Here is a 20,139-nt window from a genome sequence, read left to right on the forward strand (position 1 = left end):
TACAAGTCTCAGCCTCTGAAACAGGATAAGGGCTCCAGAAGCAAATTCCCTCACACCAGAAAGTCATCAAGAAACAGAACCTCTGATACCTTAGTTCTGGAGATGGAATGCTGCTACTGCCAGACTTGGAGAAAAGATCTTGAAGCCAGTGAGAGACTGTCTCACAATAATATAAATTCATGTGCCAAAACTACAAGCACTGTTGACATAGGGGGAGTCAATACAATTAGGAACTGCAGTTATGTAGGCTGTAAAACTATTCAGGTTAGCAAGTTCCACAGGTGGAATTCTAAGAGGACAGAGTGGTCCATTTCATTCTTGATCATATAGGTTGGGGGACAACAATTTAATAGTTTAAGCCACTGCATGTCTACACTTAAGGAAGGAGAGAGTTTAATCTGAAAGCTTCTTTTGTGAACCAGTATCAGTAGAGTGGGCAGAAAATGAAGAAGGGCATGTCTACTTCCAAATAACGAAGGAAATAGAATATTGCTATAAACTTATGTTACAGGTGTTATGCCTTTAGATGAATTTTAACTGTATGTAAAATCACTTTATTTACACCATTTCAGTTTATTTTTGTGAATATCTATAAATACAAAATATTGCTATTTTATACTTGATTTCTGGTTTGGTTTCAGTCCAGATTTTCAGAGGTGTGGAGCACACTTTGACTTCAGTGGGAGCTGTGGGTACTCAACATCCTTGAAAATCAGGCCATTTATTTCAGTACCTACATAGGGATTTGGGTGCCTAAGTGCTTATCCATTTCAAAATGACACAGGATAGTATTCAAAGTACAGATTATCTACATCTGCATCTAACCCTTGTTGAGTCTGTAGGAATTTGGTAACTATAATTTTGTACATTGTATAATCTGAAGGAAATTGGATTATATGCCCCCTTTCTTTCCAATGAGTTGCTAAAATCGTTTCCAGAGTATGTCACAAATGAGACCAGTATGAGGAGTTTGCAAATCGCATGAAACTAACATAAATCACAACATACCCTCACCTGTTTAATGGTAAATTTGTGAGCCAGAATTAACAAATTTAATCGTTCGACTGCAGAAGAGTGATGCTCTGTGTCCTCATCCGTTTGTGTTGTCAATATGTCAGCCAGCAGAAGCATACTTTTCACTAGTGTTAAAGAAGCCATTGGGGAAATAAATGGCTTTTCTTGGAGTAAATTGATTATATCCTATTTAAACACAGATAAAATAAACCAATTTAACCAATGTTATTGTTTGTTTATAAAGACACAAATAGAATGAAAAAGTATGTTTATATTCACATTATCTAAGAGGTATTAACTATTTCAGGATTATTTTGTCCTGGCAGCAGTTTTATTTGGCAAAAACCAAAAAAATTAACAACTGTTCTTTGTTTTCATTCAAACCTGCAGAAGAAGCTGAATGCCGGTCACTGGGCGCCTTTCTTGCAGGTCAAGTATAACAGCTTGCACCATCACTTCAGCCTGTGTCTCAATGTCACTGAAGGCCTCTGCTTCTATTATTACTTCATTTATTAGACTTGAGCAATCATTCATGTCATTTTCTAAAACAAATAAGGCGATTAAAAATAAAAGTTATTTTACAGTACCTTTCTCTTCCAAACTTTAAGGTTGCATCCACTCTGAAAAATGACTATAAAAGTGATATAATGGGCTTCCATGTTTATTGTGTTTCACTGATTTCAATATCAAATGTGTTCAATTTACAAGAAAAAATGGTTTGTTTTCAAATTGTCAACATTGCCAACACACAAGTTGGGTTCTTTTCTTCTGAGGTATCAGTACAAGTAATGAAGATTCTGCAAGCCTGAGGATATTCTCCAATTACACCTGCTCAACTCCACTATTGTCTTCAAAAATCTTCTGCCAGTTACAACTTTGAAACTCCATTATCCTTTATATGGGCTGCACAGGTGCAATTCAGAGCAGAGTTGGCCTGCAGACCTATGTTAGTAGAGATGATACTCATGCCAGAAAGACCACAGCTTCAGAGCTCTTGTTGAGCTTGTACGACTTGAAGTAGGAAAAACATCAGCTCAATTTACAACTAAAAAAATTCAGTCTGGAATCAATAAGACACAATAAATGTTCCTGTTTTACAGTCACCTTTCAGAGTGGAAGTAGAATTATATATAAATTGTAAATACATAATTTTAACATATATATTAATGTACATGTATATATAATGCAATATAGTTAACACCAATACATCATTGTGTAACTGATGAAATATTAACTAACAATCTTATGTACAAAAAAAATTCCCTAGCAATTTTGTGCAATTAGTGGCATAAAGTATTTTTATACTGTCATGCTCAAATGCCTGGAAATAAAAGAAACTGGAACAGAACATTTCCATTTATAGGAGCTATATAAAGTCAGCACAGCAGAGGCTTATTTGAGGTTTGTTCAAAATAGAGATATGTAGCAGCAATAAATTTTAAAAATTAAGTGCGCCTATTTAACTTAATTGCTTTAAAGCACATCGATTTTTTTATTACATACTTGATTTTTCAGAAGGTAATGAGCATTAAATGAGCCTTCTTTGATTTAATGGCTTATACTTTATAAACTAGAGGGAAAGACCAAATTCAGAAACAGAATATTTTCCTGGCTGTATTGGCTGAATTCAGTATAAACAGTTGTTTACTGATAGTGCTAACATCAATATTTTATTATTTGTACTGTAGTAGAGATTGGGATCAGAGGACCATTATGCTGGGCACTATACAAACACCCAAGAACATATGGTCCCTGTCTAACGAGCTTACAATCTAAAATACTGAAGCAAAGACAGTAGTACCTTTCATGTCACAAATGCCACGGATCTGCGCTGTTAGTGCAGTCACTAATGCCATGCGACATCTCAGCCACAGACGTATGTTCATATGTTCTTGTGCTATTACATTGCAAGGCAACGGAGTACTGTCTACATAAGAATCCTGGTCATATTTCCAAAGTCAATAAAAAAAAATTATTCTGTGAATAAACTACTTTAACACAAACAATGCAGAACTGTTTGTGTTAGTTTCTGTATTTGTTAGTATAATATAAATCAAAATAATACAAATATTTTAAAAATAGCATAGTTATAATTAAAAGTTTATTCAGTTTGGCTCAATCATTTTTATTACAGATGTCAATTTTTGATTTATTAAGTTAAAACCCGATGAAATAATGAAATCTACAATGAAAATTAAACTGTGGTAATGTGAGAACAAATAAATATGTAATATGTGTAGAATATGTGCCAGTGATGAGCACGTGATAAATTCAAGGACCAGGTGATAAAGAGCATTTGTTATACACTTTTGATCACCTCATCTGCAGTCTGCCCATTAATCCACTGAGACTAATTCTAACATTTCAGATGTCTAAGGCACCTCAAGCAGCTGTCTTCCAAAACAAAACCTACCACAGAGTTCTGGCTCCCAAGCCAATCTTGTATACCACCTCCAATCCATTACAAATAGCTTTTCTGAGACTGTGTTCTGCAGCCCAGATGTCAATAGCTTGTGCCATCAGAACACAAGAGATGAGCATGGCCAGAGCTTGTTGTTTAGCCAGTATCACAATTATATACTTCAACTCACATTCTGCTTTTAGTGACACCCATTCAACATAAATGGCTTGCATGTTTGCAAAGATTGATGAAAATTAGATATAAGGCTGGATTTTGACCTTCAAAATCAGTTTCCTTTAACGATATTTTATGTTGAGAGCCTTAACAATTTTAATTGTCACTGCTGGAGCTACAATATGTGGGACTGTCAAGATAATAAAAGACCTCAGTCAAAATTCTGTCAATCCTTAGACAAGTATTGAGAATTAGGAGATTTGATCAGACACTCTAATTTTAGATCTCAGTGGTGATGTGTACTTCTCTCTCAGGCTCTTCCAGTGAAATGCTCTCACTCAATACATTTGCTTATACAATTTACGTATAGTAAAGTCAATCACGTATTTATTATATAGCATCTAAAAGTGTCTGAAGAGGTTTGAAGTTCAAATCTATATTTTACAGTATAAAAGAAAATCCTGGATTTGTATACTGTAGCACAACTACTGGGAGGAGGTTAGGTCAATACAACAAGGTATTTCTCTGGTGGTCTTTTTTCTTGTTTTGCTTTGCTTTTTTTTTTTTATGGGGTTTATAGGCAGAGGAAATGTTGATGCTAAAATATGCAACATGAAAAAGCATCCTAATTGCATTTACAATACTCCCACAGCATATTAACTACCTATGATGGCAATTAAAAGTCAATGTTTAACAACAGTAACCATACAGAGTTATCAGATATATCAGACCTCTCCTATACTAAGACTAAAAGTAAATTTAATACTTCAGATACCACTGCTTAATAGCTGTAGATAAATGCATGAATGGTGATCACCGCACCAGCATTTCTAAAAGAGGTTCAGCAGTGTGCTCAATTTGACATTTTGATGCAAGACTTTACATAGCAAGCAAACAATAATTTACAAAGTAAATCTGTATCAATACATACTCGATGCTCTGTTTGCTGTATATTTAGCTGAATATGTGGAACATTCTTCCTGAAAATGATTGCATCCTGAAGAAGTCGAATTGCAGAGAAAGCCAAAGCAGCACTGATAGGGAACATATTGTTAAAAAACAAAAGTATGTATCATTTTATGCTTTTATGTAATCATTCTGATGTCTAGACCATTTCTGATTGTGAATCAGCAGTTATAGACTAGATTTTTCTTAATTAATACAAAAAATGTATCTATAGCACATACTGAATTTACAAAAACAATGAGGAGTCCGGTGGCACCTTAAAGACTAACAGATTTATTTGGGCATAAGCTTTCATTGGTAAAAAAACCACTTCTATGCAGAGTTATTTCCTGTGGCCACCAAGCTCCCCTCACCCACTGCCCCCTCTCCCCCAGCGCGCTGCGTCCTGGCTCCTCTGCCTACCTCCAGGTGCTTCCTGCCGCCAAACAGCTGTTTGGCGGCACTTAGCGCTTTCCAGGAAGGAGCGGGGAGGAGACAGAGAAGAGGCAGGGTGGGGCAGGGATTTGGGGAAGGGGTTGGAATGGGAGCAGGGAAGGGGTGGGAAGAGGCGGGGCAGAGTCGGGGCCTCATGGAAGGGGTGGAGTGGGGGCGGGGCCAAGGGCTTTTGTATCTTTGTATGAAAAGGTGTCGGTAATACAGCCCTTCAGCCAATGTACTAGTCCTCATGTGGCCCTCATGGTGATTTGAGTTTGAGATCCCTGGCTTAAAGTCAGACAAACCTGTTAATAGAGGCTGTACCATTTTCTGCATGCTAGGAAAGGAGAGGACACACCCTTCTTCCCTGGTATCCCTTTGTAATTATACCTCAGGCTTTTGCCAAGTCCCTGTAGAGAGGCTTCTCTCTTCCCAAGATTGAACCAAGAGACTTCCTTTACATAGTCTCCAGTGAGCAGTCACATGGTATTTGGAAGTTGCCCCCTCACCATCATTCAACGTTGCTAGAGACTGACTTTCAGTAACCTTTAATATAAAAGGGCTGTAACAGGCACACTGAGAAGCACATACATGCAACCCAAGGCCCAGTGCTCTATGAACCACAGTACTGTGAACATCAAGTGTTCAAAAATCATCAGTCAGCGCTCCCCTCCCCCCGACATCATGAGATTGGCTTGAAAATAATAAATGATGGGCTTTTTTTCTTTGCCTTCTGGTTTCTGAGCCTGTAGACTGCACTTGGGTCACATTTTCAAGATTTTCTTTGCAACCACGAGGGCAATAAACTTCATTTTTAAAAAACCTAAAAGGTAAGATTCTTGTGCAACCTAGTTCTAGCAGTTAGGGCATTAGGAAAAAATATGAGTGTTGGTAACACTCTAATTAAACAGTGCTTCTTTGAAAAAGAGAGGACTTACCAGCTACACTGATATTTTATGACTGAAAAGGAATCTCCAACAATTGCAGATATAGATGGAAATCCCACATTTTGTCAAAAGAATGAAGGTATTTTCAAGACAGGAAAATGTTTGGGAAACTGATCTAGTGGGAAAATCTTTTCTAGCAAATGCTCTTGAGCCAAACATAGGCGCACCCTCCAGAGAATGTGCTCCTTGTAACAGCTGTCCCCAACTTTCTACTGAATCAGAGCTACAAGCAACAATGTCACACGTGTAGTTACACCATATGAGTTATATGTATTTTTCCAACCTTCCCATCTTTCACCACACTTCTGAAATGTTATTGCTTTTCTGTGATATTGAACAATGCAAAGTATTTCCAAGCTACCATAACTCAAAAGGCAAAAGCTCCAACTTCTTGTTGGAAGGCATAAAACTATTCCACAAATTAATTGTTCAAAAATGATAAGCCAGGTTAATTTACACTGCGGCCTCTTTGCACAGCTCTGGCAATGTAAAGCTGCCTTAAAGTGAGAGTAAATATAATTTAAGGCCTCTAAATACTGTAAATGGGAATCAGACTGTGAAATTTGAAAAATGCTAGATTGAACGTTCTAGAAGACACAGTCCTTTATTTATGCAGAAAACAGACAAAGGATGAATAGCAGTATTCTAAGATTACTCACATACTCCTACCAATATGTGTCAACTGCACACTGGACTGACTTAATCGATTCAGTACACAAAGAGCCTCAAACAGTAATGAAAACTAAGAAAGCGGTTTTGTAGTACTTGTGGCACCTTAGAGACTAACAACAAAAGCTTATGCTCAAATAAATTTGTTAGTCTCTAAGGTGCCACAAGTCCTCCTTTTCTTTTTGCAAATACAGACTAACACAGCTGCTACTCTGAAACCCGTTTTAGTAGTGCTTAGTCTTCCCACTCTTCCCAACTGAATCCTTAAAGACTGATTTGCCACCACTTTATTCCAGTTTTACATAATGGTGAAGAACTACCTACGTCCTGTACCTTGTGAGTAGTCCCATTGAGTTCAATGGGATTACTCTTGTGTATAAAGGTACTCAAGGCTATCAGTGTTTTTCAGGATAGGGACTGTAATGTGGAAGACACCCAGTGAGGCCAGTGATGGGGCTGGTATGGTACTGGAGGCGAGTTCTGCCTAGACCAGACATTCCAGTCCTTTCACTTGTTATGAGAATGGAAATGGTTCCTGAAGGAGGCCCTGGACTCCCTGAAGTGGAAAAAGAAGGAACTCACTTCAGAATCCGAGGTGGCGGCAGAGAACTGTGAAGCCAGGGTGGTGCAGTACCGGGCAGCATATCCACAAATCAGGTTTGTGATCTATGATGCAACTATGGTACTGGCAGCAGTATTGAGGGTTTCCTAATCTGAGGTGGCGCAGTTACTTACGGTAGTCTCTGAGCCAACACTAAGGAGATTCAAGAAAGCAGTACAGGACTCGAGGTCACAAGGACCAAAACAGATCCAAATGTTGGCGGCAACATATGCATCACTTGTGTGATGGTTCCACATGGCACTGTTGGTCTGGATGGTTGGCAAGGGCGGTACCAAAAAGCTCAGCAGACCTTATGCAGCTTTGTAGGCCTCCAGAGTGGTCAGTACCAAAAGGGGCCTTTGCCCTCACATCCCCACGCTCAGCAATGATGGCTCCACCATCTGCACTGATGAAGTAACTGATCTCAGTGGCCCCAGAATGGGTACTAGAGTCAATGGCTTTGCTCATGAGATCCACTAAACTGCAGTACCGGGGAGTGGTCGGCCAGAGGGTACACTGTACTTTCAATACAAAACTGGCTAACTTCTGCAGCCAAAAAGTCCCGTACAGAGGAGTTTGATGAAGTCAAAGCTGTCCTCTTCTTAGGCTTCAGCAGCTGAGGGTGCTCCAAGTGCTTGTACCTCTTTGAAGACTGTCCTGGTTAGTGGAATTGTCACAAGGTTCATTTACCACTGCTGGCCACTGTGGGGAATAGCTCTGCCAGTCTGCACCCTCCCTCCAGTGGTGTCTTCTCCCATCTTGTCTCATTCTGCTGCCTCGCTCATTCCCAGATCTGCAGCTTCCTCTTCATGGCTTGGCCCTCCAGCCAGATCATTAAAGTCTTCCCCTCTGGAGAATTCAAAGTCCTTCCAGAGCCTGTTGTCTAGCTGGTGTCTCCACTGCGCTGTGCCACTACCCAACGGCTGGTAAGGGAACCCAGACTCACCCTCTACACAGGGTTTCAGCCCAGGGACCCTATAACATGCAGCCAAAGGCTATATCTCCTTAGTCCTTGCTGCAGTTTCATGGGCTTCTTCCTACCTTACTAGCTACTCCCCTCCCTGAGTTTGCCACCCTCCAACTCCCTCTACTCAGGGAGTGACTGTAGCCTACTTCCTTGCAACCCTTTACACCCTTGCAATAGCCAGCTACTTGGTTATATACTGGCCCCACCTGTTCCTAATTAGTGGCCTGCTCCCTGGCTCCTCCTCCAGGTGCACCTGGGGGATTTAAATGGCCTGCCTGGCCACCTTAACCCCTTCCAACCCAGTGTGGGACAGATGCCCTGTCATAGGAATCTCCTCCTGTGTCTGTCTACAGGTAAGGCCAGGGGAGCACTTCTGAAAGGAGTGGTCAAGGAACTCCCTCAATCTGACTGATCTGGTTCTGATGCTGGGCAAAGGGCAGCCTCCATGGGGATGTATCTGAAATACTCTTATTTTTGTTTCCTTGTTCTAGTCTTGAAACCCTGGCAGTCTGGATTCCCGTCCCTGACGTGGCTCTTACCCAAATACTTCAAACAGCAGGAGTCAGGGTCACTCATAGATTCACAGGCATTGGTTTGTGACCCCTGGAGCAGGGCTTGAAGCCAAGGGCCCTTGGCATAAGCTTCCCAAAGCCCAGATCCACTAACTATTGACATTAAGGATATAAAAGGAAAACAAAAACAAAAGGAAAAAGAGGTCCAAGGAAACAAAATGAGTATCACTAACTACAACTAGGCTAACTACTAATTATCAAAAACTAGAAATAGGAACAAGTACACTCTAAGAACAGACAGTAAGAAGGAACTGAAGGATGGGCAGGGCAGTTCTGCCTTTTATACCCGCAACTCAGAGCAGGAGGCAGAGGTGTGGCACCCCTCTATTGCTTGGGAAAACTCTCTGGCATTGGTGTGCAAGGCACACACACATCTAGTGTAATGGACATATGCAAACATTTTAAGATTAAGTACCGTACTTCCTTCCTGACCACTTTGGATCACTGAACCACCCATCTATAAGGCCGACTGAACATCTACCCCGCATTGGAGAGCCCCAAAAGATAATCAGCAAATGCTTGACACACACTGGTATCCCTAACACCGTAAAAAGGGGTTCCAGTCTGAAGCAAATTGTAAGCCAAGAGAGAAACAATACGTAGTTGGATACTGACAAGAGAGTTTCATAAAACTGACATAGCAATCAAAAGGGTAGAGCAGTCATCGCATACTGGTCAGTTATTTCTCTTGGGGAAATTTACAGCAGCATTAATCTGCTTGACAGGAACAGTGAACCACAAGGATTACATGAGGAGAAATGTCCACAGGCAGTCTACAAGTTCTCATTTCCGCATCTACACTAAATACCTTATTAACTCTGATACAAAAGCACCAGTCCTGCTGCCTGGACTTCAGGGAAACTTCTGTCTTCTTTTAAATAATCTAAAGAAAATTCAGCTGAAAGATTATATAGTTGTGCTATCTCAATGTCTTCAGCTAATTTGTGAACGTTTGTACAGCATTTTGAAGATGGAGAATGGTAGATAAGTCCAATGTATAATTAGTATTAGTCCATGTATTTAAGAGAAAATCTTCTCTTTGGTAGGCTGTGAGTCAAGGCTACATGATGATTCAGCTGGATGACAGACAATTTATTAGAACACCAGAAAGAGGAATTGCAGTTCAGCATGATAATAGTGGGAGAATGGAACGGTAAACTAAAACACGAGTGATTAGCCCATAAAGGGGTGACAAGCTAAGCTTAAATCTCTAGTTAACAGCCCACTGCAATGCAAATACTGTTTACATCAAATAAAAGACCTAGCTAAAGGGAAGAGGTAGACATTATCAAAAACAAATAATACTGTAATAAAATCATCATTCTTATAAAAATAGATTAATCTATTTTATTTTATACTAAGCAGGTAATAAGCAGGAACATTTTCCCAAATTAAACATTAATGTGATACGAAGATGATTATACAGAAGCTTCTATGAATAATTTGTATCTCTATTGTGCTTGATATTTCTAAAGTAATGGAAAACCTCAATTTTATGAAGGTCTCAAAGGTCACCAGAAATTTTCACAAAATTTGAGGTTTAGAAATTATGGGGAAATCTGAAAGTCATGAAAATACAACAGTATTCTACACAATACTATTAATTCAATTTAAAAATGCAAATATACTTCAGTGCAATTAATATCTAATTCATTTAAATATATTAAAGCTATATTAATACAATTAGAACAGCTCTAAAATCTAGTATTACAATTCAGATCTAACATCAATGAGTAAATCTGACGTAAATCTGATGTAAATCTGAATGTTCTCTTAGGCCAGGGACACAAAGGCATTTTAAAATAAACCAATTTCATAAATTCAGAAAAAAAGATTTTGCACAAAAAGATGTTCTCTCTATACTAAAATTATACCAAAAATAGGAAGGCATCTGCTAAAATTTCCAGACTCTTATTTTCAGTAAAAACCCTGGGTGTATTTTTTTTATTCTGCAAAATATTATATCACAAACACTCTATCTGGAGCAACTGATATGTCAAATATTGATGTTTTTTTTAAATGAAATAGACAATAGAATCCTAATGCAATTTGCCATGCACACAAATGACCACACGACATCTTAAGTAGGGGTGGATATTGTCTGGCTTGCTGGGGGAAGGAGTATAGCACTTTATGGGTGCGGGATGAGAGAGAAGCTCAATAGATGCTGCAAAAGTGAGTGAGTCAGCTTGGCAACGCTGACGTGTCCCCCAGGAACTAGAAGGGCTTGGGAATTGATAAAGGGCAAGCCTGGAGGGAGAAGCCTGTTTTCCTCAGACCAGGCTCAGCAGCACCCACATCCTTCCCGTTGGAGGTGGCAAAATGCCAAATTTGGTCAGGACCTGCTGTGGGCTTTGTGCTAATTGTTCCTTTCTAGGGAGTCTGGGAAGGATGTTTTCCCTTACCACAAGATTGGCCAAGGTAGAAAGTGGGGGGGCTTCGCCTTCCCCACAGCAGGCTCAGGGAGAGCTTTGTTATGGTGAATAGGGAAGGAGTTAGGCTATGCTGTCACAACTCATTATATAAGTGTGGGATGGGTGTCCAGTGCAGGTACTCCATAGGGAAGTGACATAGTGACCAGATAAATGGCTTGGTAAAGGACCTTAAAAGGAGATGTTTGTTAAAGGAGTGGAACAGGGGAGGTTCAGGGCTCCTATGACTGGCACGACAGGGAGCCAACCCCCCTTCCTTATAGCCCACCTTACCCTTCCTTCGGGGGCGGGAGTGGCAAGGTCCCAGCAATGAGTTGGCTGGGGGGCCTCGATGGAAAAAAAGCAGGGAGGCTTGCAGAAGCCCTCAGGTAGATATTGAAATGATCATGGAGTTACCTGCACTGGACACTTATCTGCCGGGTAGTCCCAGACATCTAGTAATAAAGTTGCAGCCTGATTAAAATAATATCAAGTGTCTCCTGTCCTTCTTTTGGTATAGACGGGCAATTATTGTTGTTACTTCCGGTAGCTTTTAATGTTTGAAATGTATGAGTATCTTTGAAAGCAAAGAGGATAGTTGTTTTTTTTTTTGGGTGGGGGGGAGTTAATCTTACATTCAGCAAGCTGCAATGTATTCTGGTCATTTACCTGAAAGCAGTTTGATGTCTCTGCTGAGAAATAACTGCAAGCTGAAGCTTGGCCTCAATAACAGTCTCTAATTCTACAGCAGAACAGTGAGAAATCTTCCTGTCATATTCATTCAGTATGTTGGCTACAAGAGAGTTAAGCCTTTCTTCAGCTTCTGTCAGTAAAATCCCCTATGAGAAGAACATCACAACATCATGTAATTTCAAGAAATAATACAAATAATAGAAAGACGCTTAAAAAGTTCCCTGTTATTGTCCAGGACTTTCCATACTTTGAAATAGGCCAACATGAATATAAGGCACTATTTCTGTAGGCAAGATTATTTTTTTGATCTGGTTATAAACTCAAAGAACAGGAAGTAGCACTGCATACTTAACTGGCAATATTGTAATTTATGACTCTAAGCACAATACTCTAATTTATTACTCCAAGCACCAGAAGATATAGTACTGTATATCTTAATAAAATATAATTAGAAATTATTCAGTTAAATATTTTTCATTCTTATCTTTATATCATACAGTTCAGGATTCAGTAATTTTCAATTGTAAATAAAATAATAAAAGAGCAATTGTTCATATTGAAAGAAACCTATTATTATCTAAATATAACCTCGTTATAATTAATGAGTACAGTATATATCCTGAAAGTCCCTGAGTAGTTTGCAGGCCCTCGGATTCACATTAAGTAAAGCTGCAGGAGACCTTGGAAAAACCAGATCAGAAAGAAATTTCACTTTAAACTAAAAACTTGTCAACCTCAGGACTCTAGGAAGAGTTAAGTTAAAAGTCATAGGAACATGTCATGCCATCCGTTTTTAAGCAGAACTCCACAATGACCTCAAAAGGGTGCTCTTCTTAAAAATCCATGGTATCATAGGGCTCAAAGGAAACATCAGAAGCGTCAAATCTGTATTATGCCTCTCAAGTGTTTTGTAGTCTCTAAAAGAAGAGCACTCTTCCAACTCATTTAAAAATTATATATGGCATGTTTTCAAGTATGGAGCAGCATAGTATTACTTTCTAGTTGCCAACTAAACAACATAGGAATTGCCCTACTGCATCAGGCCCAAAGTTCATCTAGACAGTTATTCTGTCTCTGATAGTGGCCAACTGTGTCAGAGGTAGGTGTAAGAACCCTGCAGTGGTCAAATAAGGGATAATTTTTCCTCCCACCTCTGAATAGTTAGAGATTGGGATAAACCATGATGCATGAGGTTTAATATCTAAGATAAGCAATAAACAATTAGGTGAGGTAATAAGCAATAGCCTGATTTCCAGGGTAAAGGATCATAGATAGAGGATGATTAATTTGCCAGGAGAGAACAGGCAACTGACACTAGAATGACTACTTTCTCTCACTATCTATTTCTTTACCTTTTCCATGGATTTGGCAGAATTCATACAGGCAGCAATTAATGCCTATCAAGAGCATCAGTAAGTTTATTCAAAATGTTTTAAATCTTTATTTTTCTTTGTCATATCCCTGGAGCTGTAATTTCTTAAACTACACAACAAAATGAAAATGAAATGCTTCTCTTTTAAAAGCCTTGTCAAAGGTTCTAGAGAATTAATTTCTATTTATCCAGTATATTATCCCATCAAAATAACTCAGATATGTCCTGCAGGGACCACCTCTAAAGGTGAATGGGTACATTAGTTCTCATGTCCAAGTTAGTCCCAAGCCTCTCTGTTGAAACAGAGGGGGCTCCTAGTTGCTAGTCCATGCCAGGCATAGATTAAGGCAGGGGTCCCTGGCCAATTTGGAGGCCCCACAGGAAAAATGGGTGTCCCAGCCCCAGAAGAAGCCCCTACCGGGTCACCCCAAGCCCCAGCAGCAGCCATAGGGGAAGAAGCTCTGAGCCTGGGCACCCAGAGACTGGCTGCAGCCGCGGGACTGAAGCCTCAAGCCTGGGAAGCCCTGAGTCTGGACTGCCCCGAGCCGCAGCTGGAGTGGCTGAGGGTGCAGAAGCTCCAAGCCCAGGCTTCCCCGGCTGGAGCGGCTGGGGGACGGAAGTACCTAGCCCAGGCTTCCCCGACTGCAACTGGCAGGCGCACAAGCCCCTAATCTTGGGGCTTCCTCTGCAGCTCCTATTGGCCGCAAACTGCAGAGGTGGCGCCTGCGGATGGGGCAGTGGACAGAGCTGCCTGGCCACGGCTCCACATAGGAGCCAGAGGGAGGAAATTCTGCTGCTTTCGGGAGCTGCTTCAAGTAAGTGCCGCCGAAAGCTTGCACCCTTGCCCCACTCCCAGGCTGCAAAACCCTGTCCCAGCCCTGATCCCCCTCCCCGCCTCCAAACCCCTCGGTCCCAGCCAGGAGCACCCTCCTACACCCCAAACTGCTATCCCTAGCCCCACCCACGTCTGCACCTCCAGTCAGAGCCCTCACACACACCTACATCTCCTGCCCCAGCCCAGAGCCCCCTCTAATACTCCGAACTCCTTAGCCCCAGCCCTGAGCCCCCTCCTGCACGTCATCCTTGGCCCCACATCAGAGCCCACACCCCCACCCTGAGCCCTCACCCGCGCACACACCCCACTGCCTGCCCCAGCCTGGAGCTCCCTCCCGCATCCTGAACCCCTCATTTCTGGCCCCACCCTGGAACCTGCACCCCCAGCCCAGAGCCCATACCTCCTCCCACACCCCCACCCCCTGCCTCAGCCCAGACCCCCCCCTCCCATACTCCAAACCCCTCAGTCCCAGGCTGGAGCACCCTCCTACCCCCCAAGCCCCTCATCCCCAACCCCACTCCAGAATCTGCACCCCCAGCCAGAGCTGTCACACACCCCCATACCCCAACCTCCTGCCTCAGCCCAGAGCCCACTCCCATACTCCAAACCCCTCGGCTCCACCCCCCCAGCCCCCTCCTGTACCTCAAACCTCTCATCCAGGGCCCCACCACAGAGCCTGCACCCACAGCCAGAGCCCTCACCCCCTCCTACACCCCAGCCCCCTGAGCCAGCCCAGTGAAAATGAGCAAGTGAGTGAGGGTGGGGAGAGCAAGCAACAGAGGGGAGATGGAGTGAGCTGGGGGCAGGGCCTCAGAGAAGGGGTGAGGCATGGCTTGGCCTCAGAGGAGGAGTGGGGCAGAGGTGGGGCAAGGGTGTTCGGTTTTGTGTGAGTAGAAAGTTGGCAACCCTAGTGAGGGCAGAAGCCCAGAGCCCAGGATGCCCCAGCTGTAGCCACTGGAAGCAGAATCTCCAGTCCGGCAAGAGTCACTGCGGGAGGAAGCCTCGAGCTTGGTGCCTGGTGCTGTGGCAGAAGCCACTGGGGACGGCGGAGGGGGGGTGAAACGGAAGCCTGGAGCCCAGCTCCAGGGCTGCTGCAGCGTAGAAGTGAGGGTATACCACTCTCATTTCTGCGCTGCCTCTGTAGGTGGGTCTGATCTCCCCACCAAGGGCGGCCATGCAGAGAAGGACAATTCCTGTCCCTCCCTAGCGCGGCCGGAATAGCAGCTAGGAGCCGTGGGTTCCCAGCAGCAGAAGAGATCAGATTTCATGGGGGAGGGCTGATTTCACGGTCCATGACATTTTTCATGGCCATGAAATTGGTAGGACACTACCTATAGCTACTAACAGCTTGGGTCACATTAGAACCAGTGACCTAGAAAGTAGAGACTCTTTAACTCATTTCCAGTTCCCTACATCATCTAGTCCCCACAGTATAATTTCGGCTACATAGGAAATATATCATTTGATGAATAGTGGATTGTTTCCTAAACAACAAAATTACCTTTAGCATAGCCATATTTAATTCGTCTTTACATCTGACCAGCTGTATAATAATGCTGCTTTGTTCCTGGTGTCTTGTAACTTCTGCATTAACTGGCAAATAACATTTGTAAAAGCAAAGGATAGCAGTTAAATTCCAAGAAAGACTTCAACTTACAAAGGAGCAGAGCTGAGCAAATAATTCTCAATAATTTGAAGAATCTATCTTATTTTTCTATTCACTGAATATTCATGAGAAATTCATGACTGTTCTCAAACATATTTCTTATTTACATTTGTTCTACCATCCTGCCAAACTTTTTATACTTCACACATCTCAGGTGCAACTACAGGGCTCTCCGTTTAGAGATTGGGGGATTTTTTGGGGGGGAAGGGGGGCGGGGGGAATTTGGAAAAACCTCCAATCCCACAAGAGCTAGCCCCATGAAGAAAAGGACTGAGCCTGCAACTGCCAATGAGGAAGAGTAGAGCAGTTAGGCATAGTTTATATATAACAAACTAAATCCAACAATCTTTGGAACAAACAAAGCATGTCTTTCTCCTCATTGTGACCATTTTGTTTGTTCCCATATCTACTTCTCTGTCTTCAACTTTTTATACTGTAAGATCTTGGGGACATGAACTATCTCTTATGTTTGGAGAGGGCCCCAACATATCTTGGGAGATCCCAGAATATATATAATTAATAGTAATAAGTGAAGCATTCTGACTATGAAAGGAAAATAAATAGGTGACCACATCATGATCTAAAGAGTATCTTCTGGTGGGTAATTTACTAAAAAGAAAAGGAAGCCAGTCATTCATCTCCCAAGATGAAAAAATGGATACTCATTTGGAAGAAAGTGATCAGGAAATGTTAAAACAGTACAAAGCACAAAAAGCCAGAGGATCCACCAACAATAATGTATCTATAAAAACAAGTAAGAATGAAAGGCAACTCTAAATTAAATTTAAATATGAAATTTTAACTATAAAAATTTGAAAACTTATATGTTTAAACTTTCTAAAATAAAAAATAAACGTTTACATTTTCAGCAAGACATAATATGAATATTCTTTAAAATGCATCAGTATAATGTGTACAGAAATGCTAAAAATGATAAAATTATACATGAAACAAGCTGGAGAATAAAATCAAATGATGATCAGACTTTTTCATGACAATTATAATTACTTTTTATGCTTGACTCCATGATTCTGCTTGGCTTTTTTAAGCTAGTGTTATCCACAGAATAGATTGTTTTAATCACTTTTTCAGGAATGCTATTTATTGTTGCCGAAAGACAAATGATGAAATGCATTTTGGCCAAAGTTAATTTATTCATGATTTGTTGATCACACATTGAAACCACAGCTGGAGGTAGACTCCAATTAAATAAGTCTTCTAGTACCTACAAGCAAAGTAAATAATTTGAATTCATATGCAATTACATGCCAACCACCATATTTGAATTCAATAAAAGAAATGTGTACTCCACTTCAATTAATGACATTCATGAAAATACAAGTAGATATGACTATGACTCATACTAGATAATATAATATTTGTCACCATGGAGGAATTGGTGTTTTTCTTCCCACAATGTTTTTCTGCCAAGTGGTCGCATATGGGAGAGCCTGACAGGTGAGTTTCCCGCTGGAGGAGAAAATCAATGACAGAGGCCGGATATTTCCATAATTTGTTCTATTTACAAAGTATGTATCTGTCCTTGAACAGAGGTAGTCACAAATAGTATACAATTAAACTTCTATATCAGTAATCTCAGCCAAAATCCCAATTCTGCTCCCAGACTTTATTCTTGTTAGAGAGATTAAGGCAGGGAGCAAACTCACATTATTTGTAACCCCCCACAGCAAAAAAAAACCCCTGCATCACAAAACTAACAATACTGTGTACTTGCTACACAACTTTGTATTTTTCATTCTACTCTCTGTAAATGCTTCCTTAATTATTACTAATAATAATTATAACTTTTTAGCTCTTCATAAATATTAAATTTTGTATCAAACCTCTGTATATCTATCTATCTTCCTACTGTATTTTCCACTGCATGCATCTGATGAAGCGGGCTTTAGCCCACAAAAGCTTATGCTCAAATAAATTTGTTAGTCTCTAAGGTGCCACAAGTACTCCTCGTTCTTTCTGCTGATACAGACTAACACGGCTACCACTCCAAAAGCTAGAAGAGGTTCTTAATATAGTACCATGAAGTATATAAATAGCAGAACTAACTAAATCAAATCTCAAGATAGAGCCACAGTGATCCTGTGGAGATTCTTCAGCTTTGGTCATGTCAAATCTCTGTCAGTTTTCTCATTTGGTAAACTGGCAATAATAATACTAACTGAATAATCCAAGAACTTTGCGATTATTGTATGTATTTGATTCCTTTAACCAATTTTAAGTCTCTCTTCTTTTCGCTTATAAATAAACCTTTAGATATTAGATACTAAAGGATTGGCAACAGCATAATTATAGGGTAAGATCTAAGTTATATATTGACCTGGGTGTGTGGCTAGTCCTCTGGAACCAGAAGAGCCCTTTGGTTGATGAAACTGGTTTTAAATAACCACTTATCATTAACTCTAGTGCCTGGGAGTCGAAACAAGGACTGGAATACCTAAGGAGGCTGCAGTTCTGACTTCTTGTTAGCCAGTGTGGTAAGACAGAAATTTACTTCTGTTGCTTGTTTGGTATTTCTCATGGAAGAATAACCACCAGTTTTGCAGTGTGTCTGCCCTATTTCTTAGCAGTTTGTCCTGAATCTGGTATTCTCAGTTGTGACACACCGAGGAACGGTGAGACTAACTTCTATCCAAAGAGGCCTATTGTGAAATGTAATGTATATGAAGTGCTAAAGAGTGTTATTATTAACATAAAATAATAAATAATAATAAAAGGAAACATTTACAGAGGCATATAATGGACAATACAAAGTTATATAGAAATCACAGGAATAGGTATATTCTCCAGGTCACATAATTCCTATTGACTCTTACAGGTACTATGCAGGTGAATAATCATGCTCTGAACTAACATTTTAGTTCTTGGAGATAAAGTTGTTTTCTTACCTGTAAGTTTGCATTCGTCAGGAGGGGTTTCGATGAGTCGAATTTCTGAAAAGACTGGAATTAAAATGTAACAATGAATGATGAATGAGTTGCTGATGCTCTTACAAGGAACTTGGGGGAAACCAGTGTAGTGGTACAGTGTCACATGCTATATTGTCATGTAAGCCTCAGTTCAGAAATGCATTTAATCATATGTTCAAATGCAGTTGACTTCAGTAGGGCTGAGCACACGCTTAAGTGCTGCTCTGAATAATGAAGGTTCCCAGAGGGCCAAAGAAAATATCATTAATGGTACTGGTGTCCTTTAAGGCCCAATCTAGTGGGGGTGCAATATGTTCACTCTCTTTCGGAAACACTGGTATCTTACTCTTGCACGACTTTCAGCTTCTTAACCCATGAAGTGTCTCCCTATGGTATTTGTTTGAAAGAAACATTGGAAATTTTAAATAAGATCACCTTTCTGTCTGAACACTTTTCATTTAAGCAATGTTTCATATGAAACCTAAGATTACTACACATTAAAATGGGGGAAAGGAAGATGTTTTTCTCTTTTTTTTAGATTATTTAATTTACGTTTGACATTTTGTATATTTTCAGCTTTTTTGTAATCCGTTTTCCTTAGCCCTGATTCTGGTCTCAATAACACTTGTGGAAAGGAAATCAGAATCCAGCCTTTTGTGCATTTGATGTCACTGCCTCTGCAGTCAGTTTCACTGGTTCCCCACAATCAGTCATTTTCCCCTGTTGCCTGTGTTAGCTTTTCACACAAACAGAGGAATAAAACATTTTAAAAAAAGAGGACCATGTAATTGTAATGCTACAAAATTTTCAAGGAACTTGGGGCCACATTTGGTATGTAAAAGTAATTTGTACTCATCTTTCCAGAATAACAGTGGCCCTTTTAAAAGGGCTACAAGCTTCTCCTATAGTGAAATGCTAAAAATGGTAACCAAATATTAATAGGAAGAGAGGAAGCTAATGTTAACTGAAGGCAATTAAAGAACTCAAGTAGTGAAAAGATACGATTTGTAATGTGTTTGTTTATTTTTAATCTAGCATGGGTGATTCTAATCCTCAAATGACAAACAACAGAACTAATCAGGCTATCAGACCTTTGTTTTGGACACCGAAGTATATACACACACTTACACACACACTTCTTTACATGAGATTACAGGAAAGGAATGTTAAAGTTGCAAAATAAAATGTTTCAAGATCAGGAGATGCCCAAGTGCATACATCCTTAACTCTGTCCCTTTGTGCATATGCATTATAAGAAAGGGTGAAATCCTAGCATCACTAAAGTCAATGGGAATTTTGCCATAGACTGAAATAAGGCTAGGATTTCACCCATAGTCTTAAACTACATGGTCACATACTACTTTTCCCTGCAAGACGCCTGCCTTACTCATTGTATAGTCTGGACGGAACTCAGTGAACAAGGAAGGTATTCAAACTTTATTTTTGTCTTCACTGTTCAATGACCGGTTCTCTCCCTCATTCAGTGCACGATACCTAAACTGCTTATTGC

General features: G+C 40.6%; 1 protein-coding gene across 1 annotated transcript in view; it reads right to left on the minus strand.

Annotated features, from left to right (window-relative positions):
• Positions 1–20,139, minus strand: part of CFAP54 (cilia and flagella associated protein 54) — a 207,591-nt gene that overhangs the window by 47,907 nt on the left and 139,545 nt on the right. Inside the window, exons 49-56 of the mRNA XM_073327473.1 lie at positions 18,609–18,662; positions 16,711–16,927; positions 15,538–15,629; positions 11,806–11,975; positions 4,521–4,623; positions 2,816–2,954; positions 1,399–1,556; positions 1,015–1,200 (exon numbers count right to left, since the gene is read on the minus strand). Of these exons, the coding sequence (XP_073183574.1) occupies positions 1,015–1,200; positions 1,399–1,556; positions 2,816–2,954; positions 4,521–4,623; positions 11,806–11,975; positions 15,538–15,629; positions 16,711–16,927; positions 18,609–18,662 (1,119 nt within the window). The remainder of the gene's footprint in view (positions 1–1,014; positions 1,201–1,398; positions 1,557–2,815; positions 2,955–4,520; positions 4,624–11,805; positions 11,976–15,537; positions 15,630–16,710; positions 16,928–18,608; positions 18,663–20,139) is intronic.

This window comes from Lepidochelys kempii, chromosome 1 (genome assembly GCF_965140285.1).
Source record: "Lepidochelys kempii isolate rLepKem1 chromosome 1, rLepKem1.hap1, whole genome shotgun sequence".
Taxonomy (NCBI): domain Eukaryota; kingdom Metazoa; phylum Chordata; order Testudines; family Cheloniidae; genus Lepidochelys; species Lepidochelys kempii.